The sequence below is a fragment of the Acanthaster planci genome, linkage group LG10 (assembly GCF_054643075.1).
Source record: "Acanthaster planci isolate LZ-2023a linkage group LG10, COTS_SCS, whole genome shotgun sequence".
Taxonomy (NCBI): Eukaryota; Metazoa; Echinodermata; class Asteroidea; order Valvatida; family Acanthasteridae; genus Acanthaster; species Acanthaster planci.
In genome coordinates this window covers 10,052,760-10,076,924 of record NC_141786.1, presented here as the reverse complement: position 1 = coordinate 10,076,924, position 24,165 = coordinate 10,052,760, and the positions used below count along the sequence as shown (strand labels likewise).

The 24,165-nt window shown below is 41.7% G+C and overlaps 1 protein-coding gene across 5 annotated transcripts in view; it reads right to left on the bottom strand.

Annotated features, from left to right (window-relative positions):
- Positions 1–24,165, bottom strand: part of polr2h (RNA polymerase II subunit H) — a 56,020-nt gene that overhangs the window by 2,822 nt on the left and 29,033 nt on the right. For 4 of the 5 annotated variants that reach the window (XM_022243512.2, XM_022243515.2, XM_022243514.2 and 1 more), the window contains one exon: positions 17,638–17,818. In XM_022243512.2, coding sequence (XP_022099204.1) covers positions 17,638–17,818 — 181 coding nt within the window. The other variant, XR_015426660.1, reaches the window with a different exon arrangement.

Below are 24,165 nucleotides of genomic sequence, written 5' to 3'. Positions count from 1 at the left end.
ATGGTTTGGAGACTGAACAGTGAACACTTCACAGACAACTGCCTCTCCGTCAGACAAAAAAACAACCAAAAAAAAAAAACAACTCCAGCTGGCAAAGTTACTGCCGTCACCCCTACATGTGGATAATGCAGAATGGCTTTGTAAAGTACCAGTATTAGTCATCAGACAGTCCTGCCTTCCTCTCGTCCCGACCCCCCCCCAACATGTCCAGGCAGAACTTGGCCTGAAACTCTGTATTCTGTGGACAATGACCCCGATGGGCAAGTTGGTACATGTGCAAGTGGGCATAACTTATGGTGCCAGAATACGGTAGGGTCAGTTACCAGCAGAAAATGATCAATACAAGTAGGCTGTCCTTATCCATGCACATGATTCATTGCGGGCAGTTTGCCAATGACGTATATGTGTACATGTGTCCCTTGTACGTATGTCTGCCATGAAATGTCACTGTAAGTTCAGCATTTTCTTTCAGTGCTACAAAACCTCGCTCACTCCCGCTTCTACTGTGCAAAAGACAAAAAAGGTGTGTTTGATTTCTGGCGTCTCCAGAATTTGACCTCTGTGGGAGTGGCCGACTCGGGGTCCAAGAGTCAAAAAAAAAAAAGAAAAAGAAAAACGAATACCGCCTCCATAATTTCCAACTTGACACACTGAAGGATAAATATATCAAATTTAAAAGCTGGGCTAATTGCCAGCGAGTGTAAATATTTACTGACAACATCTGACAAAAAAGTGCTGACATTATTTTTGATTCACTGACGTTAGACTGCCATTTAAAGTTGAATTTCTCAGTCAAATTTAGCCAAAAAAAATGCACCGCTGTCTCAAGATTCTTGTCTACATGTACATTTCTGATGCTTATATGTAATTGAATTTTCCAATGTTTACTGGAATGTTCCATTGCTGACAATTCAGAGACAATGTTGGGGCAAAGGGCCAAACGTGTATCTGTGATTCCCTGTCTCTGCCAGTTTTTCATGCCTAACCAAACAGAAGCGGATGCACGAATTTTTTTCCAGGGGGGTTTCAGGCAGAGATTTTTTATAATGTTTCATTTTTGGCAAACAAGTAGAAGGATGATGAAATTCATCAAATTTTTGTTAGAGTGTGTGCAAGTTTGTTTCTGCATTCAATTGGGGACCCTGAACAATAGAGGACAATAAGGTCCCCGATTGGCAACTGTGTACAAAACATATGGGTGGTCTTCTAAAAAAGTTAAAGTACAAACAAACGAGGAGCAATAGGGAGTCCCCAGTTGCAGGCAAATACAGACTTATGTGTGTGTGGGGGGGGGGGACTGTCAAACATGCTCTAGCTCAGCAAGAAATCTGTCCAGTATTCTGAAGAGCACACGGTGACAGTCGAGTCCTCCCCTGATTTCTCTCACAAAACTTTTCACGAGACCAGTCGCAAGTACATGTGCACGTACATTTAATGGAAGGAGAGTTTTGAGGTGTGCTCAGAAGCTTTGATTCGACTGATTTGACCTTTAGTTCAAACCCGGAGCCCTGTCGTAGGCTGAACAGGGCAAGAAGGGCAACAGCGTGCTACAGTTTCACAGAAACGGGCAATAATCTCTCCACAGAGTGGGCAAAATTGAACCCGCTGGGAGAGAGAACATCTCAAAAATGTAACATCCCATATTTTTCCACTTTTGTGTCTTTTTCAGAGTCTTTCAAGCAACAGAGAATTGTTAAAGTGACGTTAAAGAAAATAATATTAACCCCCCCCCCCAAAAGGCCCATAGAAAAGTCTGAACATGCATGGCCTGTACTCTGAATCTGTGATTGAACAACTACAAAAAGGGTTACTGACTGCTTTTCCTCAATTCTTCACAAATCAACAATCCAGTCCCCTTTTTTTATGCGGACAAATTAAATTCTAGATGTACAGCAATAGCCAGGCCCATTACAAAGAGCCCCTTGTGAGGGGCCAGTTTCCCAAGATCAGACCACTGAGGTAACCCGGCCCAACAAGCCAACAAGTTGAGACACGTTGGTCCTCCAGCACAGACAATTGGAAAGCCTGCCAGGCGACCCTGGTGCCTCTCTGCCAGCCAAGTGGGTGTTATGGCTTGGTAGCCTCACCCATCAAAAGGAGGTATACAGGGTTCCTCACTCAGTGCACATTTCAGTGACTACATGTACCTAAGCTAATAGGACACGAATGACTAAACTTCAATTCTGTGTCCAACCTACGCCTACATCACACATGATCCAGCCACAAAAGAAAGACTGCAAATGTGTTCCCGCTTGCTGACAGTCCTATAATCCAGTGACAAACACCTGTTATCACACTACTAGTGGTCTGTGTGTGTTTTAAGGTCAAGTGCAACACCCATGTAACCTGAGACCGTCAACAAAAAATAAGATATGGTTTTATGATCACTGCATATTCAAAGTGGGGAAAGACAAACAGAAAACAGACAACAAAAGGTTATTGCTGATATTAAATGATAATAGCCAACAATAAATTATGATGGACTGAATGCCACCAGCACATATATGGGAAGTGACTCATAAAAGAAAAAAAACCACGCTAAATTTAGAACTCTGTATTTAACAGATTTCGAAGCTGCGTGTATGAGCCATGTTAATTTTCCAACGGTCCACAAAGACTACATGTACATGAATTACATTCACTTAAACTCGATGGAAGTTTTCCAAAGTTACATGTACGGAAAAGTTCACAGACATATTTCCCCCCCCCCACAAAAAAAGAAAGCAAAGTAAAACTCAGGAAAACTTCGAAATTGTGCTTGACAATATGCAAGAAATCTTTTAAATGAATGAACTCCATCAGTAAAAACTTGCAGTGTGTGAAATGTTACTGGTGAGTGTATGAAATTGTGTGCCATCGTTGGAGAAAAGTAAACCTCTAAGCGTAGTAACAACTCCCAGAAATGCGATGGGGAATTTCTAGATTGTAACTGCGACTTCATTTTGTCCAACATGAAACAGTGCACATTTTAGCAATTAGTGGAGTCACCTTCAATGCATAGTACATGACACCTACTTTCTCAGTTTGTAAAGTCTAGTGAAAAACATCACTACCAGTAATAAGGAAAATTATGGACACATCTGCTTCTACTTTGCAAAAATTAAACAGACTTTACAAACAGGATTAATGTGTACATGTACACTGTACCATGTCCATTGCACGTTGTACATGTACACGTACTGTTAAAGGCCAATTACACTGTTATCAACAAACAACTACAATGCGCGGTATGTACATGTACATGTACGTAAGTCACACAATATCAGAACTAAAGAAATCAGAGCCAAATTTCCCTTTGTACATTTCCAAACCACACCATCCCTACACTTGGTGCATGCATGCCAGAGGCCCAAGAAACGGGTATTCCCCTGCATTCTATTGTGCTAGGCATGGCATTGCACAATCACCATCTGTTTGGGTGATTAACCTTTGGAACAAATGCCAGCATGGCAACATGTGGAGGCCCTTTATCAAGCCCAGCAATGCCAACTGACTATTAAACGGGAACTTGGTAGTCAAATTAATCATAGTGTACCCTGTTTCCACACCTGCTTGGAGCAATTACTGTTGCATTAATTCCAATGTGCATTTAATGTGCATATGTTTCAGGCTCACATGTCATGTATCCTTGCTAGCATGTAATCCATATCTAGATGTCCAAGAGCAAACGCAGACTGTCGCGACCATCAAATTCATGGGTAAAACTCAAGGCTTCATGAGCGCACAGTACTTGCACGTACACGGGGCATTCAGTGCGCCGTGGCAATTAATGTACTGCCCCACCCTGGCCAAAACAGCAATATGATACATGTAATTGGTGAATGAGAATGACATATGTGGGACTTTACACATACACGAAGTCATTCGGTACGAGTACAGCACGGTTGTCACGTTGGAAAATGGGAAAAAAAAAATCAGACACCCTTTATGGAAGCCGTTTTGGTTAAATATCCCAACCTGCTGTACATTTATATGTGCAGCAATGGAAAACTGCACAATAGATTTGCCAGGTTTGAAGATGGGATTAATGTGAATAAATTGCCAACGACCAGACAGCCCCACCTTCATGGAAGTTCTTGTCTGGATTGTTTAGAGGGGCCTGGGGTTACACTGATACAAGCACTGACAATTCCAGTTCAACCATCTGTTGTAGGAACTTATCTCTGTACGATTTTTAAAAAAATTTGAAATAACTTCGCCGAACTTTGATACTTCTTTATGAGCTTGCCTGGTTTCTTTGTCAAGGATGGGATTACTTTGTTACACAATTCTGACAAGTTTGTATGATAAAGCTGCAAAACAAAGAGCTGATGTCAAAAAAATCTGTAAAGCAGCATACAAGAATTTCCTTTGGGTTACAAATTCTCTTCCGATCTTTGCTGAACACAAATGGTCCGCTAGCACAAGTAGTTTTGCTTGTTTTGTTTTTTTTCTAAACCATGGCACAGTCAGCATGCAGAACTCTGATGCACACTGAAAGTATAAGGTGAAGCCGAAATGTCTTTGGGTGAGTCATGGTTAGTAAGAGAGAGAGACCTCGTTTAGTCATCGGCTCTTATGCACTGCGACAAGGACTCAGTCATGACAGTTTATTAACATTCCTCTGTCATTTTCATGGGGGGGTACAAAAAAGGAAAGGTGCATACACTGCAGGAGAAAAACAAAAAAAAACAAACTGACTGCAAGTGTAGGCCTAATTGATTCCTATGAAATGACCGTGTTGTTTTTATGACAGCTTTACTCCCTGGTATTCACTGTGTGCAACTTAAACGCATCCCAATGTTGAACTTTATAAAAGGCCCCCCCCAACAATTCTTGACGAACACAAAAATAAATGTCAAAATCTGACAAAGAAACCTAACCGTTCTACATGTACGTAACCAGCAAATGTCAGTGTGTTTAAAGTTTGATTTACGTTGCACTGGTTTGACAAATTGAAGCGGACGCTGTTACTGTCCAAATCCTTTCTTCAAGAGGATGTTAACTGCTGTTCCTCTCCACTTTGCACTTTGAGCCAAAATGCCACGGCCTCCTAGCAGCACAAGAAGTATTCCGAGCATCAATATTTCTTTGGTCAAATGAAATCGACATCTAACGCACGAAACATCATGTTTTACTTGTTTCAACGAACAAAATTGCAGTCCCCACTGGCCCCACACATACATGTTCAGTGGATGTCATACATCATACACGTGAGGGGAACGTGGACCGTACTCTATAAATGCTCAATGTTTTCTTGTCACCTTTGTGGGCTTTCACAGGAACACTCAAGGCATTGTTTGGGATTGATGGGCACAATCAGACGTCCCCCCTCACCCATCCCTCCCCAGTAAGTCAACTTGCGTGGGGTCCGCGCATGCATTCCAGTTCTCGGAAGTCGTGAAAGCCAGTCGGGCCTGGTTAATAATGTGTACAACATATTGACTTGTAATGAATGTCTACATGCTTGACAGTGTTCAGGATTTGTTCATTACTCGGCCACAAAAACCGCACTTAAGGAGAGGAGAACAACATCCAGACGAATGAAGCATTGCAAGCACATACGGTAATATTCCAGTGGGGGGGGGAATATATATGTACTGGTTGTGGGAAAAAAATCAAATTAGTCGTCACAATATACCAGTATAAAACAACACCCATTACAGCTTACGCTGTTTCACATGTACACACAAACATATTGTACATGTACATGTACTTGTATACACAAACATACTGTACATGTACATGTACATGTAAGCACAAACATAATACATGTACATGTACTTGTGCACACAAACATACCACATGTACATGTCCATGTACATGTTCATGTCCATGTGCATACATGTACAATAGTACAAGCAAACAACATCCGATATCATGTACACAGAGACAATGAGTGGCTCTCAATTTAATTGACTATCTGAATGTACTAAACTACGTGTACAGGTGCCCAGCATTACTCAGTGCACAATCTGCTGTGCGTACCTTCATGTGCATATATGGGTAACTTTAGAGAAATATGACTAGATCTTGTCACTTTGTGATGACTCAAAGCCGTAAACCATAAGGAGGTAATGTTGATTTGCTTTCCTAAAATAGCGCACTGAAATTTGTGACCAGACTGCTGTGACGACCGTCTAGACAACACAGCCATGGGTACACGTCGCTTGTTATAATATTTCAACAATTCTGGATGTGTTTTTTTTTTTTTTTTGCAGACATTATCATTAGTTAAAAGAACTTGGGGTTAAAATGGCGGTTGGTTATGAACATGTTGGGTTACCGGTGAAGGGATGACTGGGACCGTCCCATAGTGGCTTTGCGGGTAGCCAGTTGGTTGGTATACGGTGACGGACAACCAGCTAACCACACTGCCACGACAGAGCGGCCAAAGTTGACGGGAGTCCGCCGTTAGTTTGAGAAACAACTCAGAGAGTTGGTTAATACGTCCAAGTGAGATACTGATGGTGGTGTTATAAAGTGTGACAAAATGTGTAACTTAGAGGCATGCACTAGAAGCCAGCAAGGACACATACCTACCGGCACATGTGCATGTGGGTACCACATGACATCTAAATTAAGATCGGGTCTTTCCATATTTTTAACACCAATGTTTGGTCCGTTTGTTGAGAAAAACAGTCTGCTTAAAACATCAAAAATAATACTAAAAATAATACCGTACATGTACGCTATACATGTACATAAAAGGTCTATATGTATGATAACATTCTTCTAACAACTTAATGATTATCCAAAAAATTTTGCAACAGAACAAAATGTCGCAGTTTATAGGAAAGAAGCAATTGAATAGGTTGAATAGACAACATTGTAAACTTGTTACAGCTGAGCAAGTCCCTCTGGAGAGAAAAAAAAAGGAAAAAAGGAAGATCACCTCATTGGAGGCATTAATATGCTGTCCGAAAACCTCAGGATTAAAGAAATGAGGACAGCTTCAAGGTGATAATGGAGCACAACAGGGGCTGGCATGTACACTGTAAACAGTGGTCAGATATGGTGATGGTTGAAAATACATGTAGGCACCTGCACTCCCGCCCCGTGTGAATTGTCCAGGAACCTTCGGATGTTAGAGATTGGTTTACATGTGGTATGACGCAAACGCAAGTGCGACTTCATGCCATCGAGGTACATTTTCTTCGTGTCGCAGAGTGCTCCTTTAACCCGCTAGGTTCATCCAGAGTTTAACCACCTCGCAGAGGCGCATCTGCGAGTAAAGCCGGGAGGCTGGAGCACAAAAAGTGTGTGCAAGATACACCGTCTACCTGTCTGTGTCTTTTGTTTGAGAAATGGAGAAACTCGAGGAGCATGCTGGACGGACGAGAACCCCTGGTGAGGATATATGTACGTGTTGCAGGAATTGAGATTTGCAGGAGAGCCCAGCGGACAGCAAACCGCGCGGGGAGTTTGCTCATCTCCTTAATGCAGGAGTACATGTGGAGTGCGAAGCATGAATCACGGACGAGATTCATCTAGATGAATCACTGCTTCATAAAGGCATCCCACACGGACATGTAGCTGTACTGTGTGGCTCCTCGGATACGCGTACACGAATGCTTATGATGCAGCAGCTGAACCTGGAGTTAAGAGCTGTGTGAAGCAAGGAACCGTTTATGCCGTAAGTCCTTCCAAAACACACAAACAGGTACATATACTGTTGGTTTCGTACGCACTGCAGCTACCAGGAAATGTACATAGACTAAAAGTAGAAGATCCTTCTTGAATTCATGTACACGTAATGTACAATGTACAGCTTCAGGCACAGTGCTGATGTCTTCATTAGTCAGCTTGTTCAACTCCCTCGGTAGTCCTTTAAAAGAATTATTTCAGAATGCTAAATCACCTGGAAGCTGTTTCATCCTTAAAAGTAAAACCAAATATCATATTCAAACATTAGAATTTGAGTGTAGGCTGCTCCTATGTGGACATTTTATGCAGGCTCTAGCAATACAATGGTCAATAAACACAGCAAGAGGCAAATATCTTTTTCATTAACAGAGTAACAAAACTCAAAACGACCCCCCCCCAAATGAAAAGAGATGGCCATATTCTAGATTGAAAGTAGGATGACGAATGGCAAATGTTCAACTCGGAGGAACCAATGAAATGCTCCTTTAAGGCTGGGGTTCAGCTACAGTTCAGCCACCTGACTGCCTCATGTACGCACATCTTCTAGCACACCTACATGTATGAATCATACCCTCTGCAAAGGTGGCATCAATGTTGCAATTTCTCTGACAGGAGATAAAGAGGCAGACGGGCCACAGAAAGGCGAAGCAGGATTTGGGACGGGGGAGGGAGGGGGGAAGAGGGATTAGGGGAAAGCAGGCAAGTAGGAGGTAGGGCTCAGTGTAGGAGGGTTGTGTGGGCTACTAAAGGGAGATCGGCTGAGGGGTAAGACAGGGGAATTGAGCTGGCTGGGACAAAAATGGTGCCTAGAGAAAAAACAAACGTGTTCTGTGCATGCAGCAAGGGAAATCATAAAACGTTTCAGGTACAGATGACTGCATGCCATGTACAGTACACGTACATGGCTGGTACAGGGTTGTGAGTGAAGAAAAGGGTGAGAAAGGGGGTGACGGACTGGCTTGCAGATATGGTGACAACAGGTTGGAAAGACATGATTGTGGGACGTGAATGACGGGAATAAAATGTATGACGACTGTGCATCTCATCACTGAACAAAAATGAATGAGTTTTTTTGGACTAATGGATTTCATTCTGTAAGTGTGCCGTAAGTTCAACAACAACAACCCGTCAAACCCATCAAATCCCCGGGTGTGCGTACATGTACATGTACTATGCAAGCAGAACAGGGATTGAATGTGAGCCAAAAAGTATCCTGGGACTACCGTACATGTACCGTAAATGTATGAGGATGCTGTTGAAGAGTTTCAAGAGAGGAATTTATCTCTGAAGTTCTGAATACTCTCTGTTTAAATGCAACCTGTTGAGACACTCTGGTAATGGTCAAACAATGGTGCAGCAAGCAACCTTCAAGTCGGAAGATCAAATGCATATAGCTGGATCAGATATCACTGGAGAAGGACTCTGATTTTTTTTTTTTAAAGGTAGATTGATTTTTATTTGGAGGTAAATTCTTCTTTGGGTACAAGTTCGTGTCACACATTATCATGGTTCTGGACAAGTACATGTATGGCTCCCCAAATAGAAATTCACTGAGAGAAAGAAAATTGGAAGAAAAATGGAAACAAATCACAAGATTAACCACAGGCTGGCAAATCTTGAATGCTTAATTAAAAAAGGCGATCAAATAGAAACTTTAGAAGGGAACTACGCAACTACTTCTTTGTGACGCAGGTCACGCTGACATACACAGTCCACGCCCAGAACCATCTGAACCCACCAGATAGTATCATCGCGGTTTACATGTATAAACCATCATTTGGGGCAAACCAAAAAAACAGGAAATGACAACCTAGTTAACACCCTGGAGACAGCAAGTGCACTTTTGCTTTTACCCTTCGCTTTTTTGTCAACAGGATGTGACAATCTGGCCCCAATTTTTTTCCACGGGCATCACCACTGGAGTCAAGAGCTCACCGACCGTATTCGACGGGAAGCCATTTTTTATCTTGTTTCCTGAATCTATCCTATTCAATGCAATCGGATAAATGAAGTTGTGCCAGACTATTTTGGGTTCCAAACCTCTTTTTCTGTTTCTTTTCAAAATGTGGTTTACCACATTTACCGGCATACATGTATATACATGTAACTGATCACAAATTTAAATTATTCCAAACATAAACTGGCACTAATTTGTAAGAACTTTTATTTCGTGCTGTTCTGTTTAATCTCAGGTCCCCCAAATAAAAAGTTTTTAAACCTCATCTCCATCAAGATGGCCAACACGTGAATACAGTCTGTTCAATTTTTGTGGGGGTTTCAGTGATTCTATGGACAGTCAGAGTTTAGTTTGCAAGGCCCTGGATTTACACTGTAAAGTGAATAGAGCGGATGACTCGATTTGGACGAGAGAAAAGTTCCTGTGAGGGGCAGTGCATGTACCTACATGTACTACGGTTAAAAGATGAGAACAGGAATATTGGAAGAAAGTTAACAAATTTAAGGTGGCAAACAACTTAAAAAATAACCTTTTTTCACTGGGAAGCTGATCTGGGTCAAGAAAGGGAAAAACCCACAATAAACTAGCAAACCGAAAAATACTCCATAATTCAAATATGAGAATATAAAGGAAATAACAAAGAGAGAGACAACGAATGAAATATGCAACTTACGAGAAAAAAAGCACCTTTACCCATGGAGCAGTGAGTATCATTAATGACGTCAGTGTCAAGTGTTATCTTGAATGCCCAGTAATCCTCATGTGTAACGGTTGAAGTAAAATGTCTTTGCCTTCCTCAAATCTGATCAATACATGTACCTGAGGTGGCAGAGGGGCAACAGTGACTGTAAGCGTCGACTTTCCAGATGGTAGAGGGAGCGGACTGCCAGCCTAATGAATTTCAAAAGAGTTGCCGGCAATAAAATGATGGTTATCAGCAATGGGCAGGACAGTCAGAGACCTCTTGGCCAGCCACTGATCCGTTTCACATGTCGAGGGTGATTACAACCCCCTCACACTCACAGAAGTGGGCGGCAGAGGGAATTATCCGTGAAGGAAATGAGAAAAACATCAGGGGGGGCGCAGGAGGAAATTATAATATTAGTTTATAGAATTGAATAATCCCATGCCTTTCAGACGAAAATGGGAACAAGGGCATGCAGGTACATGTCTTAAACTAGCACTCAGCTAGGGTAACTCAACTCTCACTTTAGAGGATGGTAATCTTGTGGTATGACTACAGAGTACATGGACATGGAAACTCAGTACACGTAGGCCCTAAACATGTAGGTGAAGTAGTAAACTGCTCTTCAGCAAATGTTATGATTGCTAGAATGCTCAGCATGTCAAGTCACTGACAGTCAGGCACAGGTGGATGCAGACGTAACACTCGATAGAGTTATTTGCAGCTGTAATACGTAAACATGTACATGTACGTTGTCCGCATGCGAACACGTTGATTTAATACACACAACATACACAGGCACGATTTTAACTTCTTTTACATACATGTACATGTACCATAGACATGTACCATAGAGATGTACCATAGACATATACCATAGAGATGTACATGTACCATAGACAAGTACCATAGACATGTACCATAGACATGTACCGGTACCATAGACATGTACGATAGACATGTACCATAGACAAGTACCATAGACATGTACCATAGACACGTACTTTTGCTGCACTTGTTTATGACTCGCATACATGTAAAAATGTCACTTCAAAATGTACCTGCCTTACATATAACTGGAATAAATGGACCAAAGTGACAGAAATTCACATCTTGAGAGCCAATCAAGTCCCTCAAAGCCTTCATTAGTGTCACTTGCACATGTATCCGCACGGAGCAAATAGGACAAAAGGTGAGTAGAAAAGCACACACCAGGCCAGCCTACGCTGTGGCCAATAGGCAACAGGAATCATGTTTCTGAACAACACTCAAACTGAAGTGGGCAGTGGACTTGAGTTCTTGAGCCATACATGCAGTTGAAAAAGTCACAGTGCCATCGACAAAATGTCATTGTGTGGATCACAGTATAAAAATCACCAAGGAACATTAGAAATGGCACGCACACGGGATCCGCATGCGGCTCGGACAAACCAGGTGGTGAGGTCACAGTTTTCTTGTGGTTATTTTATCCCACTCACTGTAAGCAATGTCCATTTCACATCAAGATGCTCACGTGCACACATGACATTTTTGAACAAAATGCAGAAATTTGAGATTTCACCACCAACTTTTTGCTGCATATGTATGTAGGCTATTCCGCATGTGCACCATTTCTAAAGGTACCCAAAAGCATGCATGTGAATGAACGATATCTGCAAATCATGCATGAAAACTTAAATTGAAAGCCCGCTGCCCAGCAAAATAACAGTTGGAGAAGTGTTCAGAAAAAGTTGCGATTTCTGTCACTTAGGTCAGCAGGCTGATATACATGTAGCAACCAAATTGAATAAGCATCCAAACGCTGTCCAATGTGAAAGTTGGGATTACACATTTGAGTGATACATATCAAAAAGAAAATGTAGCGGTCTAGCAGACGACTGACGATGGCGTGGCAAGTATGCAGTCAGTGCCCTTACTGTCCAATGGAACCAGCAGATGTATTCACATTGATTGCTTCGTCACATGGGAACACTCTGTTGGCCCTGTGGACAGTGGGCAGTTTTCACTCTCGGGCGGTTTTGCCCAGCCTGAGCCGGGATGCCAGGCTGACCCAGGTGGGACCATGTGACTCTCACTGAACTTTGCATGGCATGCTCGTCACCAAAACTCAACAAATCCATCAGAGAGGAAAAAGATTGTGTCATGAATGGCAAAATACCCCAAAACACGCCCTGTAATAACACTCAAACCACTGCTGCATGACATAAAGGCTTCGACACCTTACAAAACAGCACACTTAAAACACCTGCTTGTAGTGTTTAGTACTTCGTGGAGTGGTTGCTGCATATAACATTACGAAAGAAATAACATCTTTATTATGTGTTATAAAAAAAGTTAGTACACCGGTACATGTACATGCGCGTACGGGTACTCATGATTTTCTGTCATTCACAAAACAAAACCACATAACAATTAGACACAGGTAATTATAAATCTTCATAAAATGTACATGTATACAAAGGACAAGTTCATAGTACAGCACTATTGATGATACTTCTCATGTATATCTGTGTAGCAGCCAGATTGCTGATGGTACTGGACATGTACATGTTCCCCTCTCTCCTTTTCCCTTGTTTTTACATTCATGATTCCTTCAAAGTACTGAAATGTAGCACAATGTTCACTTGATCCTATTTCCAGTATGAAAAACCAACTGTAGGCCAACCGCTCTCTTGGTTTCTTCTCAGCGAGCTGCAAGCTCGCATTCAAAGGCTCGCCCCTGCCCTGTTTAAGATTGAAACGCCATATTGAAACGTATATACCTGTACGTGTACGTGTCATCTGGTCAGCGGTTCACAAGAAGCCTAGTCTATTACTGGCACAGTGGGTCCAGATAAAACCACGGCAGGAGAAAAAGCTGTACACATGAGCAGCATGATCAAGGTCACGACATGCAAGGCAAATCACACAATCACGGAGTATGTTTTCCTCATGTACATGTACATGTATGGTTCTGTTACACTGTCCCATCTGCTGTGTTGATTCATTGTTAAGCAACCCTGGTGTCTTTTGCTGAAGACAGATTTTCTGTCTAGTTTGTTTTTTAATGATTTTTTGTCGGTCTTTCCAACTTGCAAATACACGGTGTCTTGGCACTTTCCACAAGGGAGAAACACAGAATTCAGAATGATCAGTTGGGACTCAAACCCACAACCTCCTTCTCTCAACATTTCAGCGACACAAATATGGCATTAACCCTAACAGTCCTCAGTCCTCCAACAGGTGAGGGATTGAGGACTGTTAGGGTTAACAGTCAAAACTTCCTTATTAGAACTTTTAGCATTTTAATCTGAGATTCTGTGCAGAATGTTGAAAACACATATTTTACATGTAGGAAGATCGCTCTGGAATCTTTCAGGCCAAGTGAACTTAACGAACCAAGGCTTTCGACGGAGCTCATTTTCAGGGCGAACAAGTTGGAGAACAGTTAGCCTTTGTCAACTTTGTACCTGAATGATACTCTCATAATTCATGATAATCAATCTAAAATTTTATTTGGACAACGTGCAATCCTGTGAACTCGTAAAGCTATTTCCTGGCTTGTAAATGGTACAGAGAGCTAGTCCAAGAGGTAAATGTACCTAACAATACAAAAGTATCTTGTATAACAAAGTTCTTCAATATCAAAGAATATTAACTTGCATTGTACATGTATTCATTGTAAGTTTGACATTCAAAATATCAATTGTGAACACCACAACTTCAGGATTAATGGACAATGCACTACAATAGTCTTTCTCCAATTCAGCAGAGCTTGACATTACTTTGTCAGTTCGGAATGCTGTGTACACGTATCCATGGTACATTTGTTTTGTTTTGTCAATGTGTACGAACCTGTACATGCATGTGTAGTTCTTGGACAGGTACATACATGTATAATTGAAAGGCAAGTTGACTCAGCCTTTACATGGACTTTAAAGTGAGTGAATGAACAGGACTGATTTCCTAAAGACTGGGGCAAAGTGTAAGGATTATCAAAAAATGGCACCAAAAGAGTCCAGGAAATAGTTTGGAGGGGTGAATCATTCGGCTTTGCATGATCATGTATTATCCACCAGGCTGAGAGGTTGTTTGAAATCCATTTTGTGCTCATCCATTGATGAACTTTTATTGGATTGCTTCTCTTTGTCTGTTTCAATGATCAAAACTTTTCCTACAGTATGGAAATTGCCCCAGCTTGTCCTGCTGGCATGTTCCAGCGAGCCGTCACCAGTCGGCGACACTGTAAGTGTAACAAGGTGAACCAGCTTCAACAAATGACTCATTAGGACCCGGGCAAACATTCAGTCGAGCAGACAGACACTCGGCCGTTTTAAAATTAAATACTTCCACCGGGTGACAACTGCCAGCAATTTGCACTAATTACCGAAGACACTTCATCGGCGTTAGTCATAGATGACTGGCTCGGTGGTCAGAATATCATTTGATGCAGAGCATAAAAAAAAAGCACACCGACACAAAAACTAATGCCTTGGAAACAATGACCGAGTGCTGCAGTTGATACACCAAATGATGCATGACTTTTAAGTATCTTCCCACTGTCTGGAATTTGGCAGTAAATTTACATTGCAACGTAGTCTTACTCTGTGTGAGGAGGCCTGAATTGGTTTTCATGTTACATGTTACCTTCCGAACAACTCCTATAATAAAAAGAAAGGGGAAACATGTCTTGTCTGGCTGACAGCACAGCCGTGTTCCTGCAAGTCCACATCTTCCGATATATACATCATGCCGAAGTGGGAAAGCCGTTGGCTTTGATTTTGCGAGGAACGCTCGTTCTCTAAATGCCTTAGCTAACACAGCCTCTTGGCTGACGTCCATGAAATTTAGTTGAAAGAGACTTTAGAAAGGGGTGATTGCTTTCAGGCACACTAATAAAAAGGCAAACAAAAATAACGAGATCTACAGAAGATGGCTATAGTTTACAGGTAAAAAAAAAACTGTAACAAGTACATGTGTATGTATGTACAACTGTAAAGAAGTGCAGTGGAATCACACTGGACTGACTCGAGCCAAACCAATATACGCTTATCCATGAATAAGAGCTAGGGGTGCATTCGTCATCAAGCAGTTCAATAAAATGCACTGAAACTCACAATCACTGTACATGTACATGTGCAGACTTACCGGAAATCACAGGGTTATGATCCAATTAGCAATCAGAGCAGAGACAAACACTGATGACTGATGAGATGACTCTTAAAAATGTCCACAAGAAGAAAAAAAACGAAAAGAAAAAAAACAAAAAAAAGCAACGTTGCACCAAAGTCCCGTCCCACGCTCTCAGAGGGATACTGATACAATGACTGCAGGTTTTCTAAATGATTTGCCAGGCAGGTTGCCCTCCCTGGCCAAGACAGTAGTTAGCAATGGCCAAAACTTGCCCGGACTTGTCTTTTTATACCCGTCTCGTCAGGGCATGCCAGCCCATACTGGCAGATCAGCCCCACTGCAATGCCAAATATAGCTCAATGCAAATGAGCCTCTGTGCCTGGCAGTGAATCACTGATCTGGTTAGCCAGCCAATCGGTGACCTGGATCCCTGGCTGGCTGTTGCCAAGTGGGACTGCAGACATGCATCATGCATGAGGGGAGGCCGGGGACAGGAGGTGAATGGCTGGCAGGCTGAACTCTTCTCATGTATATGCAGCCAGCAGGAAGTGGACTTGGCCTTGTGTGAATGGCTGGCGAATAGGATGCCATGAATATATACAGGATCTACCAGGAGTGGAGGGTCCTGATTGGCCAGGGCAAGTTTCTGGGAATAAACAGGGAAGTGGAAGCGCAGCCATTGGGGGAAGTGGTTGTACATCCTTTGTGCTTTTCATCTTATCTACTGCAAGCAGTATCAGTGATCCCATTTTATCATGAAAGTACACATTCATAAATAGTATACAGGCCTGTTACATATGGCTGCATGTTTCTCTACAATCAGAACTTTCTTTGTCTATGACGAGTCTTTTAAAAGTGAAAACAAAAGCTTTACAGAGTAAAACAAAAGCCATCATCAAAAAAGTGAAAGTAGTAACAAAGTGAAGCCTACAACAACAACTACGAGAAACCAAAGCCAAATCTTTTACACAGTTTTCTCCTTTTTTATTCATTGTCATGTTTTCAAAGTAAACGTTTAAGGGGGCGGTGCTATCGAGGCTTTCAGTTATTCTAACCATCGTTCTGCTGAATCCAGCGATACCACCGTGAAAGCAAAGTTCTTTGGACAATGTCCATCTAAAATCAACACAGCCCACTGGGAAAACCCTGCGAGAACTCAGCTTTGAGATTAGAGTGTAGCTGGCAGGGACATAAAAGCTAATTAAAAGATTTGTTTCGAGTCACCCTCCATTTACATTGAGGAACTGATTTTTTAAATGTTAACCGTAACAGTTCTGAATGCTACAAAGTACTACTTACATGTAGTAGTGAAATGTAGTACTCAGCCCTGTCGCTTGTAAGAGGACATGACATTATTATTCTCTGAAGCCATAAAATGCAATAGAGAAGACAATGTACCACATCGTGCTGTGGCACTATGAATGCATGGTTTCATCATTGTTCTCTGTACGAGTAACAACGGAATAAACCTAGCCAGAATCAGTAATTTGTAGCGCTAGGTCCTTCAGGCTCAGGGTGTTTCATAGTACATGTCTTTTGTAGTACTGAGTACTCTAAGCCAAACAACGCCCGGTACTGTTAGGGTTAATACTTGTTGTTTCTAAATAATATGTACTGGTACATATTATTTAAATACAACTTGGACCAAAGACGGTGACTTGTTTGGACTGGTTTATCAATGTCTTGCAGAATTTCGACAGGGCAGACCACCCCAGACGTGTATACTGGTATACTGGTACTCTATCCTGTAAATCCAAAGGGGCATCAGGCCACATCATGGAGATCAGCACTAGGTGGGATCTTATTTAATCTTCCAGAATTGCCCAACTCCTCCAGGGTTTTGGAGAATCCGTGAGGGTTAGGCGCAAGGGACATCAAGTAATTTGGATTTAAAGAAGATGGCACGGCAACTGTCATGCTATGAACCGCTTTTGGGTGGTATTCTTTCACAGGCAACAAATTCAACTTTCGAAAAGAGCAAGATGCAGTAGCCCACTGATGATACACAACCAAACACCACAAACAAATAGCACTTGTCCAAATTTCCAAAACTTTGGGGAGCCATCAAGAAGAGATAATGTAATGGCAACAACAGCAGGCTGTGTAGAGTGGCTATTCTCCCCCCCTCCCCATACGCGAGAACTTTAGTTAGGACTGGAGGCAAGGCACGGTAGGTGTTTAGTGCTAGGCTTCTCTTGAAGTCCCCAGTACCAACATCTCTGGCGTGGAATAAGGAAAAACAAAAAAATCAACTTACAGTCTGGATGCGGCCTCAGTCGAGCTCTCGTCCCCTTCGATTCTATACACAATGCCGTACATGACGTACTCAAAGCTGCTCGCCCTGGTGGGCGTACCATCGTCGAGGGGCGTGTACTCCCCGTCGTCAGGGTAACCATCTTCCCTCAATGTCGTGGCCAGAACCAGACGGAACTTGTCACCTGTTTTCAAAAGGCAAGAAGTAGTATACGTACATTTTGTACGACATACGTGTAGGGATGAAGAAGCTACAGTTGACATGGGCAGGAATTACAAGCGATTTAACCCTAACAGTACATAATACTGAAAATTGCTCCTTTGTGGTAAAATGTAGTAATATATGGAACAGAGCTGTCGCTTGTAAGAGGACGTGACCTACTGTTCTCTGAAGCCATAAAATACACAATAGATAAGACAATGTACCATACAGTGCTCTGGCACTACGAATGCATGGCTTTATTGTTCTCTGTACGAGTGACAAAAGAAGTGCCCTAGCCAGAGGTAGTAATTTGTAGTGCTAGGTCCTTCAGGCTCAGAGTACTATGTACATGTAGTATTTTGTAGTACTGAGGCCTGAAAGCCAAATGATGTGCAGGACTGTTAGGGTTAACACAGATTCTCTCGGTGTGCACTCTCACAAAAATCATTAAAAGCACTGGGAATTCAGTTTTTATATCTGGGATTCTGAGCACTTTGACAGCGTACATGTACATGTAATGCAACTTGCAGAGCACACCAAGTCTTCAAGACCTAGTGTGAGAAAACTCTTTGGATTTGCGACAGTGGGACAAGAACCCACGACTTCCCACCGGTACTTGAAGTTACTGCCTGCCCCATCGGTGAAAGTCCCGGTAAAAAATTTCAATATCAAACAGCGATCTATGGGTACATCTCCCCAACTTGAAAATTCAATATGCAGTCAATTCAGTTACTCTTGCATCGTGTTTAGGATGGATCAACAAAATGTATTCATTGAAGCACTGACCATGTGCACAGATCTATGAAAAATTGTTGCAAGGTCATCACTAGTCAATCGTGAGGTCATCACTGGTCAATCGTGAATTACATTCACATGTAACCAGTGCCAACTCAAGAAAACTGGGAATGTGCTGGATTTTCAAACATTCCATCAAACATCACATAATTTTAATAGTTATTTTTTAAATTGCTGGGACATAAAATGCACTGAAACACAAAATGGAAGTATTCATTTTTATATCTTGAAGGTATGTGAAGATAAGGTTTTAAAACAATAATGCCATAACTTCACAACTTGGCTACTTATACCACTACTTCAGCTCCCGCTTACCAATCAAACTTAGAATTTACCCTACACCCCTACTATATACATTGGCAACTGGACTTTTGTCTTCACAAAACACTTCTTGACACTTGCCAGGTTTAAAACACTCGAACGGGTAACATCTACTGCCGTTTGTACGTGTTTTCCTACTTTACCATTGCTTTGTTTCAGAATCTGTTTCTCTACTTTCCCAAATGTGCTCAGTAATTTCATTTCTAACGTATGTAAATATTGGTCATGTGGGAAACTGTGACAACCAAATATTTGGCCAAATATGAGTTCACATATATTCAAATACATGTATATTTGAACTTTATCAAACTGTTCAAATAAACTGTGACAATAAGGCGTTTCCCTTATCAGTGTTCATCCCCCGTCACTAAGCCCTACATGTACGGCAATTAGCAAACTTCGGACTTTGTGACAAACTTTCCCAGTGATGACACAGCTTGCGCCTGAAAAAAGAGAGAAAAAGACTTGACTTTTCGTAACAACTGTTTCACAATTATTGTTACAGTGTCACAAATTGGGACATTCACAATACATGTATTGTGCATTGGGCCTAACTGATGAATCCGTCCGGAACAATTCTGCTTAAAAATATCAGGAATTTTTGTTGTGTAGTTGTCATGGTTGTGGGGACTAGACAAGTGTTGAAACACAGATGTTGTGGTCATCAAAAACATTATTGGGACAATTTGTTCCCCCCCCAACTTGGTCTCAATTTTCCTCAAATAAAATTGTCCGCTCCGTGTACACAGGCAAGTTCAGACATGCATGTACATGTACGTACATGTACATTGTGCCAATTATGTTTAACTGTATAAGAGATGTAGCTTCTAATCACCCTATTGCATGTAGCAAGGAGACATTGCATAAATTTTTGGTTGTTTAAATCAGAATTCAGATGGTTAAAGACAGAAGGTGTTGACATGTTGTCGCTACAGCAAAATACATGCAGTGTTTTACTTTGTCACAAAAGTGGCCAACGAAAGTTCTTTGCATATCGCCGAGTTCTAGCAGGAGATGAGCACAAATTTCCATCACGCCTCTTCCCCGGATCAAAAGTGCAACGGGCAACTGAAACTCCATGTATATACATGTACATATACATGTAATGTAAGGCGAGCATGAGGGAAACCTTCGGCTAACATATGGCGTGACGGTGGGAAAAAGTGATTCTGACTGCGGTTTCGCTTTCTCATCGTACATGTACACGTGGGGCTGTGATAGCATGGCGACTGCAGGACAAGGAAATGAGTACGAAACGACACAAGGCTGTAAAATTAAAGTTGCTAATGGGGTCAATCAGTGCGGTGTGCTTTCTCAAAAGTTCTTTTCTCACGCAGGATGTTTCTTTGTACTTGAATCATGCTTGTCTAGGTACATAGATAAAGGCATTCAAAATTAAATCTTATGGTCGCACTCCACTGTATATTTGCAATAAAAATTTATGTGACGGTATTTCAACACTATTAACTGTCTATACGTGTTATAATTTTACACCACAAAGGACTACACTGTGTGCAGGTGTGGCATACATGTACATAGTATGGACCCCTGCACAAAAGAGGTCCACGTTATGTAGGGTGCGATGGCATTGTGTGGACTTGCACACGTCCACACAATGTTCTCCCCTCTCTGAAAAACACTTTCAGAGGCATTTTGGGGTCAAGGTTATCTGTGGCAAATTAAAGAGGAACAGTCCAGGAGATCATCATCAAATAACCAGCTCCAAGGAGTTATCCCAGTTGTAGAAAAAGGAGCAGTTTCCTAAAGTTTCCTTAACCACAGGAGACCAAAGGAATGTCCCCACTTTGTATGTAAAACAGGTGTGTGTGACGATGAAAGTGTATCAGTTCAGGTCCGTGTGTTGAACACGCACACACATACATGATTTGTTTGTGACTGCTGTGTTTTTTTTTTTTTTTAATATTTTTCATTACCGGGGTGTGGCGAGTGTTCCTTTTGACCCCTATTACGGTTGCCAGCAGCTACAAATCTACATGCAATGTCCCACATGTGTGTGTGCTGGGAATACACTCTCACACACCAGTAGGTGACGTTGACTTTTTTTAAGCGGAATCACTTCAGTTTGAGATCACACCCTAAAAACTGAGCCAAAGAGCTTCCTGTCTGGGATGATGATGATGGTAAGAATAGGGATCTACATGTACATATATCACGATACTACCTCATGATTGGTAAAATACACAGCTAGTGGTCCACAGGAAGGCTTACACGCTTTGTACACTTGTACATGTACGATGTACATGTATATTTGAAGTGGAGGTACTGAACATGAATGACTTTATAAGGTACAATGTACATGTATCTCACATACATGTACAGTATTAGGAATGTGGTTTTTCGATTAAGAAAATCTGAACTGTTTACGCTTAAGCAGTACATTCTCTAGAAGGGTTAAACTGGGGAAATGGTGAGGGTATTTGAGAAATTTAAAGTTCGTCAAATATTGGTGCTTGCCCGACAGGAGTTGAAAAAAAGTGCGTGTAGTGCTTGCTCATGAACATCCTGTGGGTTGAAAATTCTTTGAAAATCTGGTCACAAGTTAGAGGTTGAATAATAAAAAAGGAATATTTCTTGTGACAACACAGCTGGATTGACTTGTGGATTGAATTGGGATGGGCTTTTTTGTGGATTCATAAAAGACATGAAGGACTGTTGACAGACTTGACTACACCACTCGACTGAATTTTGGATGCTTTCCACTGACCACAAAATGTTGCTCATCAACAAATTGATGCCGAGTGGTTATGTGACATTGAAAGCAGGTACGGGTAGGGTCTCATCTGATGAACCATTAATCCATCCTTTGGGGCGGCAAAACATGATATTGGGCAGGTACATGTACATGTACTCTGCTATAAACCATATGCAAATATGCATATACATTTAAATACCGGTATGTGTCATTGAGTTCAAAATGGCAGACAGATGTTGAAATCATTGCTCAAAAGTGAAGTATTTTTCAGTGCTGCAGTGGCGTCAAGTTGAATGAAACCGGCACGGCACCTTTCCACAGAGATGAAAAATATGCACAAAAGCCCACTGGAAACACACACATTTCAGGGTTCCAACAGCATGCTGTATTACATGTGTACAATGTGCATGAACCGACCAAGACCTCAGGAAAATTTAGAAAATGTACGGTACAAGAAGACATGACAAAATGTCGGGTCATTACAGTAAAACTTACATTTTTGAAAATACTCTTGGGGCCTTTACTCTGAGCATCAAGGAAATGTTGTATTAAAACAGACAACATTTGCTTTACTTTTATTTCTTAAACTAGTGTTCTGGGGCCAATATAATAACATTGTAAATTTCAACAAAGCTTCTTGCCCAATTTTTATCTGTAAGTATTTTCAGTCAGGACATTTTTGCACTGACACAACAAAAATATCAGTAGTTTACCCGGGGGGCAAAATCAATGCCCAAATAAAAATGTTGAGAAAAGTACAGCTGGGCTAAAAAAAAAAGTCCCTGTTCTGTGTAAATACGAGTACATGTAGCTTGACAAGAACATCGTATACATCAAACTGTCACTGGGGAAGGGCAGGGGAGAAGAGGAAGGAGGGCCTAGAAGGGGGTGCCCCCTTGAGAGGCTGTGCCCAATAACCGAGTATTCCATCGATTATTGAATATTATTTTTCCGAAATAGTTGAATGCAAAATTCATGAAAAGGGAGGGATAATTTTCTTTTGTTTTACATAAGAAAAATTGCACTATGGAGGCTTGCTCCAAATAGATTCAAATGGAAAGCCACAGAAACATTACAGAGATTCAAGATGTAAGTAATTCATTAAAAAATGTAAAAATGAATACACAATTTTAACAGGAAAAGAAGTCTTATTTGTCTCCTAAATCTTGCTAAATTGTGGCCGGAGATATTCTTAGATGTGAGAAGCTATTATAGTGATTTTAATGTACAACTGTGTGCATTGTTGCAACTGATTTTGTTCCTCAACAATCTGCCAGTCGGTAAGACCGAATATTTGTATATTCGATCGAATTGAAGGTTGAGTATTCAAATATTGAATTACTCAAATTGACTCAGCCCTACCCCCTTGAAGCAACCCCTCCCCTCCATCCAATCAGCAATACACCATGCACTGCCTTAGCTGGTACTGGGCCCTCCCCCCCATGCTAAAAGCCGACAACAGGGCCAGTGCAACTTGGGCCAGGGCTGGGCAGGCAGTTGAGGAAAGGCCGGCGAGGGGACGGGCACTTTTTGAAATCCTAGATGAAACAGGCACAGGACACTCCTCTAATTTCTTTTGTCCAAGGTTTCGGGTTGTTTTACCACATACAGGACGTTCCGTCAACCTTTTGCTCACCCTTCCACCAAAGGGTGACTGCAAAGGGAAACACACACACACAAAAACTATTAAAACAAAAGAATGAAACCAGGAAGTTCAGATCTGAAAATGCTGTTTGATATCCCTGGTAATGCAGCGGGAAGGAAAACCACAGGACATGCAGGAGCAGGACTGATAAGGGAATCAAATTACCAAAGTGTGCACTTCAGTGTAAAAAAAAAGGAAAGAGTTTTGGGGAGAGACAACCTGGATGTAAAACCCATGATGCCAAAGAGGACCAACATTCTTACGGCTTTTGCAGCGGGCAGCCAAAAAAAAAAATCAATGGTTCGGTACGGAGGCATGGAGGATTTCAAGGGGTAAACAAGCCCGGGCTGGAAGCCTACCGTGTGATCTGTTTGACAAACCTGAAAATGTCAACTAGATTTCACTATTTCATTGGCAGGACTAATTAACATAAACATGACCACAAGCAACATCCTGTAGGCTCATAACAGAGAGGGACGAGTCTGAGCATTGCATGCACTGTTGATTTTTATGATGCACATGAATCGGTATGCAAACTGAGGTTTCCAAATAATCATGAACTTTATGATTGCTAAAATTTCTTCTAACTGCCCAAAACCTGCCATACTCCAACAGCAGGTTTTGTGAGGTTTTGGCAGGTTTGTTACCATACCTGAGGAACTTGTTGAATTTTGTGAGACTTAGAATGAAAGGCCCAGGAAGATGGTGTTGGATTCTGTGTCAGTTGGGACACACAGGGTTCATTGTGTGCAGTGTCTGGCTTGCTGTACCAATTGTTGGACTATGCTTGATTTTGTCAGGTTTGGTACTGTTCAGTGCAAGTCATCCTATACTGCATAGGCCCATCCATACCATA